The sequence below is a fragment of the Sturnus vulgaris genome, chromosome 2 (genome assembly GCF_052056855.1).
Source record: "Sturnus vulgaris isolate bStuVul1 chromosome 2, bStuVul1.hap1, whole genome shotgun sequence".
Lineage (NCBI taxonomy): Eukaryota > Metazoa > Chordata > Aves > Passeriformes > Sturnidae > Sturnus > Sturnus vulgaris.
The window spans coordinates 56,136,005-56,147,083 of NC_142244.1; the positions used below are offsets into that span (position 1 = coordinate 56,136,005).

Below are 11,079 nucleotides of genomic sequence, written 5' to 3' on the forward strand. Positions count from 1 at the left end.
AAGAAAAGCACTGCTTACATAATCCTTTGGCAGAGAAATGAATCTGGGTTCTTGCGGGAGAAGAGGAATGCAGTTTTTAAGGAATAAACAGCATTACTGTAGTTGGTAGTAGCTGGATAGTCCTGCTTTCCTGAAGAATAGCACAGACATTTACCATGGGTTTATGTGCCTTGTCTTTTGTGCCCATGGTCTCTCCTCTGAACAAAGCTCTGTAAAATGGAACATTCCTGCTGTTTTCTTTAAAATAATCTGTAATTCCTTTGCCATAATGCAAAGGGAGGCACCCATCTGTTTGGTTTTGTGGCTTTTTTCTCTTTTCCACAAATATCCTTGTTTGTGTTAGCTAGCAAATCTAATAATCCAGCTCACAGGAGAGTTACACAACCCTCCTGAGATTTCAGTCTAACAGAAAATCTTGCTTAATACCCCCACATTCACTTCTTGCTTCAGATTTGCAGCTTCTTTGGCATTACAGCTGTGCTCTTATAAAACAGATTAAACAGCAAAAGGAATGCTGAGTGGAAAAGCTGGGTTATTTCCACCTTGCAGAACTTACTGAAATGATCCTGGCTGTGTTAAAACATGAGCCAAAACTCCCACTAATGCTCCCAGGGAGCATTAGTCTGAGTGATTCACATAAACACTCAAAGAAGTCAGTCTTGGTTGAGCTTCCTAGTCAAGGTAGGTAATAGTACACAAGCAGCAGAGCCCCTCTCCCCTTTCCTTTAGAGAGCACTTGATAGAAACCTCCTGTTGTTTATTCTCGCTGGGAAGCAGCAGGATGAGTACTGGATAGCAACAGAAAACTTGGGGTTTGGGTAACTCTTTCACACAAGGAATTGCAAGTACCTTTTTTGTGAATCTGCCTAGTGCAGTGAAACATTCTTCCTCTGTGCTCTTGATGTGGGTCATCTGGAGAGGAAAATCTCATCAACCTCTTGAAATGCAGCCAGGTTTATGATCACTTTCTTTTGCAGTTGACTTTTAAGAGAGATAATCTTTCCAGGAGGAGGTCTGAAGAAAGGCAAGTTACAGGTATGTGCATTTCATGTGTCTTGGTAGAGGCATAAATGGAGTTTCTTTCTTTCTCTCTGCTCTGCACTGTCTGTTTTCCAGGAGCTGTCACTCATCCCACAGTTCCTGGTAGCTTTTTGCCATCACCCATGGGCAATGTGTGGGGTCTGACTCTGACCTCAGCACCAGTGCTGCAGCCACTGACCCCACTGTAGGGTGGTGTGAGCAGCACCACTGGTTCTGGTTTCCCTGCTGCAATATTGAACCCTTCTCTCTAGGAGCTGAAAAATTACCACTGCCTGGGGCACCTACCTGTACATTGTCTTTTATGGGCAACTTCTGTGGAGATCTTCTTCCCTTGGCTTGCTTTGAGCCCTGCCTGCCCATCTTGCCTGAGGGCTCCTCTGTTGCAGCAGCTTTGGTGGTTTGGAAGCAGATCCAGCGTCAGCTGCTGCAGGGATGATGATAGAGCCATAGCTGGAACAAAGCACATCACTCAGGGCACATAGCTGGGGAGCCAAATTTCTGCAGCACTTCCAGATGTGAAGCAGGGAAGTTTGGTTTAGCCTACTTTTCATATTTTTTCTTTCTGATTTTGTTTTTTTTTTTAAAGCACCATGCAAGCACACTACGAACAATTTGTACTGTTCATATTAAGCTGCATGTTCCCAGTGGCAGTCACTTAACATATTTTCTAGCTAAGACTCTCCAGTCAAAACCACATCTGTGTGTTGGGGCAGATTGCCAGTAGACATCTTTTCCCCTGAAATCCAAGGAAAAACTATCTCATGTCCACTCTGTCACACGTGTGACTTGGCCTCCAAGGTAATCCCATCCTCACAGACCATTCCAAGGACTGAGGAGGGACAATATCTACAGTCACTTAACCAGGAGGCAAATTCCTCTTAATTCCACTTTGAGAAGTTTGAGTTGAATAAACCCTGTGGGATTTTGACAAAAAGTCCTCAAGGAGACGATTCCTAAGCAACTTCCTATCTGTGCAGATACCTAGGAGGAGATACAGAGGCTGCTGGAAAGTCACACAGAGTATTTATTTCTGTGGGAAATCAAGAGCAGACCTAAGCCTTTATTCCTGTCAGCATACTGCACTGGTGCTTCAGCTTCTCCTTAATATACTTCTTACCCTGATTTTGCCTGCCTGTAGTTTCAAGCAATCTCCTTAACAAATTCTGTAGCATCTCCTGGGGAGTTAAACGTAAGTGTGAGGGGAGATTAAGTTGCGAGAGGAACTAAAAAAGCTTCCATAACAGCCTGTCAATGCCTCTTTTCAGGTGATAAGAAAAGAGTGTGATGATGCACTGTTTGCTGCTGCTCCTTCTCCTGGTCAGCTTTGGCTCACCTGCACCCAGGTTTTCGGTGTGTATCTTTTAACTATGTCTGTACACTCTCTCAATGTTTCACCATTTCCAGTTATACAGAGATGGATATTCCCCCACAAGAGGGATGAAGACCTGCAAGAGCAGAGCAAGAAGGCATCTGCCTGCAGCTAAAGGAATGTCGTCCTGATAAGACAGGATTCTCATAGCATTAAGGGCAGTGCAGCTTTCTGGGAGACTGAACTGACATTGCTAAGAACTCAAAACAACAACAAAAATCTCTTTTTTTAAAAAAAAATATATTTCTATAGCCAAAATATGAGCTCTTTTTCAGTTTTACACAAAGCTAATTCTGGAACCTTGCTGTTTCCAGGTTTTGCCTATCTGCAGTGCAAGAGACAAGTTTTCCCTCTCTTATCAACCTAAGCACTTTCATAGTTTGCAAACCTTCCCCTTGAGTTCATCAAGTGGGAGTCAAGACAAATAATTTTTGTCCAAAGTAAATGTTTGTGCATCTGATCATATTCTGGCGTGCTCTGATCTATGCCAAGGTCATTGCAGAGACCCCTTTTCCTTTGGATTCAATTCAACAGATCATGCTGTGCAAGATTTGGACATCTTAGGAAGAGATCATCATGAAATCATGTTGATCCACAAAGGCAGCATGACATATTAGGGTAAAGAAGAGACAGATACTCCTTTCTCTGTGTTTCTCCTTACCACTGACTGGTGTGGGGGATTTTGTTTTATTTTCTCCATAGGACAAAGATATCTGCCTCCTAGACAACAATAAATTAAGACAAAGATTAAAACATCTTCAAGACTTGCTTTACTTATATGAATTGCAGCTGAAGGACATACTGGAGAACACTTACCACAGAACGAAAAGTGAACTGTTCTCAGGCAACAGGACCATGAAGCATGAGACGCTTTTACCCACAACCAGTGGAAATTTGATAGTGTATGACCAAGGTACAGTTTGCAGTAGAGTGCCACAATGATTATTTTTCCCTGCACTGTCCCATGTGTCATATTTTATTTCTGCTAAAAGTTTTAATTTTTTTTTTAAGTGGATTGTGATATAAAATACAGATACCTGGGAAGGAGAAGAGCTAACTAGTTGGCCTGAAGAGCTGACTATAAGATGTCCCTTGGGGCTAGAGTCACTTATCCCAGCTGTAGGCAGCTATTACCCAGGTACAAAATGGATATCTTCACCTGGGCTTCTTACCTGCAGAGAGGAACAGTCACTTCTCATGTTTTCTATCAGATTTACTTTAGGCATCTACTTTAGGAAGAGATGGGTCCTGTTCTTGAGGAGCCATATTCCCTGAGTGCCTGACTCAGCTGCAGGCACTGAGACCTGTTTGGATGAGCCAAGCCTCCCTGTTTCTCAGCTCCCCCATTACTTCCGGGGGACAGGAACAGGCATGCATACTTTGTTCTTTGTTGTTACTTTGAGAACATGGTTATAAATGACATCATTTTCCGTAGCCAAGATCTTAGCCTTTGGGCATTACATTGAAAGTGTGAAGCACCAAGATCCTGAAAGGCTGTCTCCTGATACAGTCCTGGTAGAGCTGGACACAGGAGTTTAGCCTATTATTTTAGAAATATTTTTCCCCGATCTTATCAGAATTACAGCTGAGGTTACCTTACCTTCCACATGGAAATTAGCTTCTCTGCAAATGATCTTGCTGACAGGTCAAGTTTCAGTCCCAGGCTTTCATGATATAGCCCCAGGCTAAGCTGCAGCTGTCCTGCATCTCACTAAGGATTTGGGCATTATTCCCCCAGAGGGCATGGCTGTAAAGGCTCTCAAGCTTTAAAGCTCTTTGTCAGGCTGGCAGTTTGTAAACCACTGTGGCTACTGTGTTGCTGCACCATTTCCTTTGACTTTACAGGGCTTGCAGAGCTATGCACAGGCTGGCCAAGCGTCCTTGTCTCATAGAGCCTCTCAGTGACATCTTCTCTTAGTGACACACAGCCCTTGGCTTTGCCCCCAGCCCATTTAACAAACTGATACTGTTTTGCCCAGATTGTTCTGCAGTGTATAACAGGAAGAGCACCACAAGTGGCTACTACCGGATCAGGCCCAGAGCAGACCGAGAGCCTTTCCTGGCGTTCTGTGACATGTCTGGTGGCGGGGGCTGGACTGTCATTCAGCGGCGCAGTAATGGCAAGGAGAATTTCGACAGGTGGGTGCCTTGTTCTTGCATCAACAGGGTTGCAGTCAGGCCACCAGCTCCCACCCCTGTCCTGCTGCCAGACAAAACCCCAGAAGAGAAGCAGACTATGCAAGACTCTATATTAGTGATGATAATTTAGCATTAGGATAATGCTGGTGGTACCTATTGGCAGCAGGGGACTATTTTCAAAATGGATCTATAGCTTCTTTTCCATGGGTTCTCTGCATTTGAATGTATATTTCATCATTATTGAAGACTGCCAAAGGCCCCAAATTGGCAGATATCTGCTACCAATGCACAGACTGAGACCTGCTGAACATATCTGTTCTCATATCAGGAATTATGTTCAGCATGTTGTAACATTTATTATCGTATTCAGATAATTCTAAGAGATGCCAAATCAGATCGTCCTTTTCCTATGCAAAATCCCATAATAAAATTTACAGGAGGAGAGATGCTCTGGTAGCACAGTTAAGAGGAAATGTCCCCATGGAGGTTAATTCACTATCACAGCACACACTATATCAGGGCATATCTAATGCCTCCTAAAGTCTATGCAATGCACTGCAAAGCTACCTTAATTGACTCTAAGAGAGTGGTAGCTATCTAGCCATGGTAGTTCAGGTGAAATAAAAACATCCTGAAGAGGAGCATTGACTAGTATGTAGGTCAGGCAGAATGAATATCCATAATAACAACATGAGAGAGAGAATAAACACAGGGTTACTAAAACTGGAAATGATGACACACAAAGAAGTATATGACAATATCAAAGGTAATACATAGATCATGTGAATTATGACTTGCTGAAGAACAATATTAGATGCTTTGCTGAAGACCAATGTGACAGCTGCTGCTTTCCTTTTCCATTTAACTGGAAATGTCAGTCTGCAAGCACTACATCTGTCAGTTTGAAGGTTTGCTCCCTATATATGTGTGCATGGGTTTAGCAGGGGAAAAAGTAAGCTGTGAGTTTTATTTACTTCTAAGATAGAGAGACAGTCTCAGCTCAGTTTGTGACCAGTTGGATACTTTTAGGAAACAGTATCTAGAGATACAGGTGGAGTTTTACTTGTTACCATACTCAAGTGTCACAAACCGTCTAATCCCCTCTCATGATGAAATTGATATTTATATCTCTCTGCAGGAAATGGGATGATTACAAACTGGGATTTGGGAAATTCCAGGGCAAGAATGATGAATACTGGCTGGGCAATGACCACATCCATGACCTGCTTGCTAGAGGTCCAAGTATTTTTTCTCCATAGATTTCTTTCTAATTTACATTAGGTAGTTCATCTAACATGGCACAATTTTATGTTTAGGAGAGAATTCATTAAAGATTGACCTGATGGACTGGCATGGGGAAAGACGTTATGCAATCTATGAAAATTTCCAGCTTGCAAATGAGCAGGTAAGAAATGGAGAGAGCGGTGATTTGCTTGCTTTGGTCTGTGAGGGTGGGGCAGCTGCATATGCAGCATCAGACCAGTATCACGGTTGTATCTACAGCTCTGCAAAACTTACTTGCTCTGATTTCCTGGGCTTTGTAGTTTGTCTGACTGACAAACAGCCCTGGGATCCGGGACATAAACCTGGGACTTTTTCCTTACAACTGAGTGCCTAGATCACCATGTGACAGGATCATGTGTTTGTGCTTTCTTGCTAACTCTGCTGCTGAACAGGGGTTCAGGGGTTCCCACGTGTATTTGCCACAGGCCACAGGGATTCTCACATGTATTTGCCTCTGGCCTCATGATTAAGAGTCTTCTGTGAGTGAGAAGACCCTTAAGGTTTGAACCTCTGCAACTAAATGGAACCTCATTCTCCTGCTTCCTAGAGGAGTGTTTCTGACTGTCACAAAGAAGGCAAGTGCCAGAGCACATCGTTTCCACTTTGCTTTAAAATAAAACAGGGAATTCTAATCAAAGCTTTGAAAGAGCAGTTTTAAGTTCCTGTCTTGAAGAGAGGTACCTGTAGTACTACACCTACTGCTACTGACACAGAAAGAACAGGGACAAACACATCTTGTATTTTCATGTTGTGCTTTCTGGCTGTAGACAGTGTCCAGCTCTATACAGGTGCTGTTCTTTGCAGACTTGCCTTCCTGAACACCACATTAAGTAGCCCAAATACCTAAGGATGGACCACTCCTAGTTCCAGCTCCATCACCGCTCCAGAAATGTGCACATTATGCTCAGTTTGTAATTAGAGGTTTCTTACAAAAAGTTTGAAAAGCTTCATTTTAATACCTTACTGCCATTTTTCATAAAGAAATAAGGACAATGATGGCAGGAGAAAGCCCACAACAAAAAGTGATCATCCACTTAAATATCTCTTAGACCTGTTAGCTGTGTATAATGGAACTAATATTCTAAGTATTCCTACCAGGACTAGACCATAGAAATCAGATGCCTTCTAGTCCTTGGAAGAGCAAAATGCCTAAGCATTTATTCTAGCTGAAGAACTAACCTGTTTATGAAGGCAATTACTTGACACTTGGCAAGTAATTCTACTAAATTATTCTTTATGGGCTAGAAAGAGCTTTCCATCTTGCTGTAAAGTGTATTAAATGGTTGTTGAAAGACAATAAACCTGAAGCCCTTTGTAGCATCGGAAGTAATTATCACTCCCTTTTGGAAGTTTAAATCCTGCATTGATCTACACTAGGATCATTAAAGCATGGAGACAAAAGTCACCCTTGACTTCAGCAGTCATGCCTTTGACAGTGGATGAAATGCCCAGAGCTAATTTGACCTCAAAAGTAGGAGGAAAGGCAGAAAGAATGGATGTAAAATAAATGTTTCACATATTCTTGCAGGACAATTACAGGTTATGGTTTGGCACCTATTCTGGTAATGCTGGCGACGCTCTGTCTGGTGGGAGCAATTTTGAAGATCAGTGGTCAGCCTCTCACAGAGGGATGCAGTTCACCACATCTGATAAGGATCACGATCGATTCCTGGCAGGCAACTGTGCATCAGAGAACAAGGGTGGCTGGTGGTTTAACAGGTACGGAAAATAGCTGATTCCTCTTGGATGTGAAGGGTGTGGGTGGCTGTACAGCTGAGAGGACTTGCCTGCCTTACAGCAGCTGGAGGTTGCTGTGTCCACTTGCCACCTCACACAGCCAAACTTAAGATATTCACACCTACAGATCCTCAAAGCAAAACAATTTACCCCTTTTATTATAGGAAAGCAGGTAAGTTGAATTCACTTTAAGAAAATGGATCAGAACAAATGAACAGAGGAAAATGACCTGGAAGGAAAAGAGCCCAGTTACAATTTCTGAAAGTGCTTTGTGTTATACTCCAGTGAAGAAAACAACTGTAGCCACGGTAAGGTGAAGTGTGTACAAAGGACATTTCCCTAGAGTGGAGCATATCTAAGGGCAGAGCTACCCCGTAGAAGTTATGATGGTACATTTGCTGTTTGAGCATATGCCACACATCAATGGATAGGGACTCATGTTTAACAGCCCGGGAAAAAGGGATATAACACTCAGATTTTCTCTGCTTTAGTGCAGGATGAGCCTCTTAGACCAGATTCTCATCAGATAGTTCTAATGTCTGTAGTTAATACACCTGAATGAGTCAACAAGCTGAATTATCTGATCAGTATAGGTATCTGCTTTAGGACAACCCATATATTTCTTCGTGTTCCACTAAATGCATTAACCATTTAGTCCATCCCACCCTGGTATATCTAAATATGTGTTTTGTGAGAATGGTACTTCACTGCAATGATGCAATATCTTCTCATGCTAAACATAATTCCCTTTTTGTCTTTCCTACATTGTTCCAAGGTGCCATGCTGCGAACCTCAATGGGCAATACTACAAAAGAGGGAGGTACAAAGGACCCCATGATGATGGCTTGGTTTGGTCTACATGGCATGGGATGTGGTACTCACTGAAATATTCAGCTATGAAAATCAGGGCTTCGTTCTTTATCGACAGAGAGAGTGGAGACGGTGAGAACAGTCAGGGCAGCTGAAACCTGCTGCTTTGGAAAAAGAATGGTGTAAGTTGATAGCTAGTGCTCTGCTGCTGCCCATCACCAAACCTGCACATGATAGCTGGAGTTGCACCTGCTTCTGCTACCTGAAGCTAACAGCACGAGTTATTTGAGCACAGCCAGACAACAATTTAATAAAAATCATATGGATCTCAGTCACCAGATAACCAGAGATGTCTTTTTCAGCAGTTTTTAAGACTTTGTTGGAGAATGTTAATTGAAAGTTCTCTGGACTTTGAAGGATAGAGCATGTCCTTTTAATCAATCTATACTTTTAAAAATCTAAACCTTTCTCATCTTAATTTTAACCATCAGTGTTTCAGTTATGAGAATATCAGGATAGAAAGAACAAGGGGATGGGGAATTGGACTTCATCTGACGTGCCTTTGTTAGTGCATTGTTCTGCATCAGGAGACTGTGCTAAAGCAACTTTCCCTATGGTTCTAATTCCCACACTTCAGTTGCAGAGTGCTCCTGGAGTGTGTGAAACCAAACCTGTGGATGGACATGCTCCAACTGCTCATGTGCATCAGATTAAGGCTGCTTCAAAGTAAACACCAACAATATGGACAGTGTGGGTTCCATTCCAACAGCTTCCCACTGCAGATCCACTGCTAGAGTACACCACAAGACATTAAAGCAAAGACAATCCTGCCAACCAGATTTAAGCCCCAGATTTAAATTAGGCACATTTTACTAAACTTAAGGTGAGCACAGATATTCCTAGGAGTGCCTAAAATGCAGTCATGATTCATTTGTACATTCTCCTGTAATTTGCCAGGTGATTTTGCATTAGTGAAGGGGAATCAGAAAGTGGTTGAACCACAAGGCACACTGCTTTCATTGTCTTTCATTGGGGTGAAAGAGTAACACAAATGACTGAAAGAAATGGAATACTGGACATTTATTTTCTACAGCTGTTAACAACAGTTTAAAATGAACAGCGGTATCAGCTTGATGCAAATCATTTAACTACCACACTGTAGAATAAATTTGTTTCCTTTTCTTCTGATTTATAATATTTTTTAATCGGTATTTCTTTTCCATTTACTTGCTTTTATATCCATACATATTGTAATTTGTATACATATCAATAAAAAGTGAAATAAAACCATCTGAGTAGGACTTAATACTTTTTCTCTGGTTTTCAACAATAGGAATGTGAACAGAAATCTGGATCAAAATCTTGGAAAGCTCATGATATGAGAAATTTATTCTTTCAATGTTGGCTCTGGTGCTTTTTCATCTGTTGTCCTGGGTAGTTGAAAGGGTCTGCAAGGTAAGTTTAATTTTCATAGCTCAAGCCTTCCTGAAGACAATGCAGAAGCATGAGGTGAAGGTTCAGTTTAAAACTTCGTTTGGTTACTCTGCTTCTTAGACATCCAGTGACTGCAAACATGAACATCCCAGTATAATGGGTAGCACTCCAGGGAGCTGTGCTCCTAAAGCCTGTGCCCTTGGCCAGACTGCCCCCCCCGCCCTCTTCTCAAGCATGCTCACGTGGAATGAAATTTGCATCTACGTGTCTGAAATGAGATTGGTCTTGTGAAGAAAGGTCTGCAAAAAGGTAACACTTACTCTTTCCCTTCTGATCACTACTTCTGTATTTTAATATGGTAAAATCTCAGTGCAAGGTTGTAATTGCATGTTGGGATATAAGGAATGACTTCACACACATTATAACTGTTTGGCCACTGATGCAGCACTGAAGGCAGAAGGATAATTTTTGTCTAGGTAGAAGATACAGAGAAATGTGAGTGAAATAAGTTCATGCCTTCTGGCAGGTGATGCACAATCCCATTCTTCAGTACAGAACTAAGGAAGTAGGGTAAAGACCGTGGAAACTACAGCACTTAGGGGACAGCATTTGTGGCCTGGCAGTTCATTAAGCAGCTGGTAACCCATCTGATAATGGTATATCAAACTGGAGATTAAGTCAGCAGGGCTTAAACAAACAACCAGCAACCAGTCCAGTTCCCCAGGGAGCGAGCAATGACCACCGTGAAGTCCAGACTATGAAGCCTGTTTCCCTGTGCGCCAGTATGGAGGGGCAGCATTATAGCTGGACTGCCTTCAGTCAGCATCAATGTTATAGTGCTTTTTCCTGTCTCTAAGAGAGAAAGAGGAGGCCAAGGTATGCCAAGCTGAGAGGGAAGGGGTCCGCCCTGCTGTCTTTGATGTAAAATGTACCTAAGAACATCTAATGCATAAGACAGCCCAACACTGGGACAACTTTGCAGAAAGCAGCATCAGATTTAGAGCAATGTTCCTCCTTCTCTGCCCTCCTGTGGCAAAGGAAACCCCCTCTGAGATGCAAAGGTCACAGGGCTTTGTGCAGAAGCCTGCAAATCCCACAGCAAACCCCAGGAAGCATTTCAGAACCTTTAATCTTAATAAACAGGATCGCATGCCACTAGCTGGCTACTTACCGGATCTGAGGGCTAACGCCAAGTTGAAATCACTCCCGCTGAAGCTTAGGGGAATGCTTGCTGAATTGTTGCTGCATGGCACATTTCATCTCCC

The 11,079-nt window shown here is 42.5% G+C and overlaps 1 protein-coding gene across 1 annotated transcript; it reads left to right on the forward strand.

Moving 5' to 3' along the window:
- Nucleotides 1–407: 407 nt before the first annotated feature.
- Nucleotides 408–9,670, forward strand: LOC106848752 (fibrinogen-like protein 1). Its single transcript, XM_088159615.1, has 10 exons — nucleotides 408–681; nucleotides 978–1,035; nucleotides 2,307–2,391; nucleotides 3,113–3,323; nucleotides 4,390–4,549; nucleotides 5,688–5,785; nucleotides 5,866–5,954; nucleotides 7,362–7,552; nucleotides 8,346–8,562; nucleotides 9,018–9,670. Exons 3-9 carry the CDS (start codon nucleotides 2,326–2,328, stop codon nucleotides 8,533–8,535), a joined length of 1,005 nt encoding a protein of 334 aa, XP_088015741.1. The 5' UTR covers nucleotides 408–681; nucleotides 978–1,035; nucleotides 2,307–2,325; the 3' UTR covers nucleotides 8,536–8,562; nucleotides 9,018–9,670.
- The last annotated feature ends 1,409 nt before the right edge of the window (nucleotides 9,671–11,079 follow it).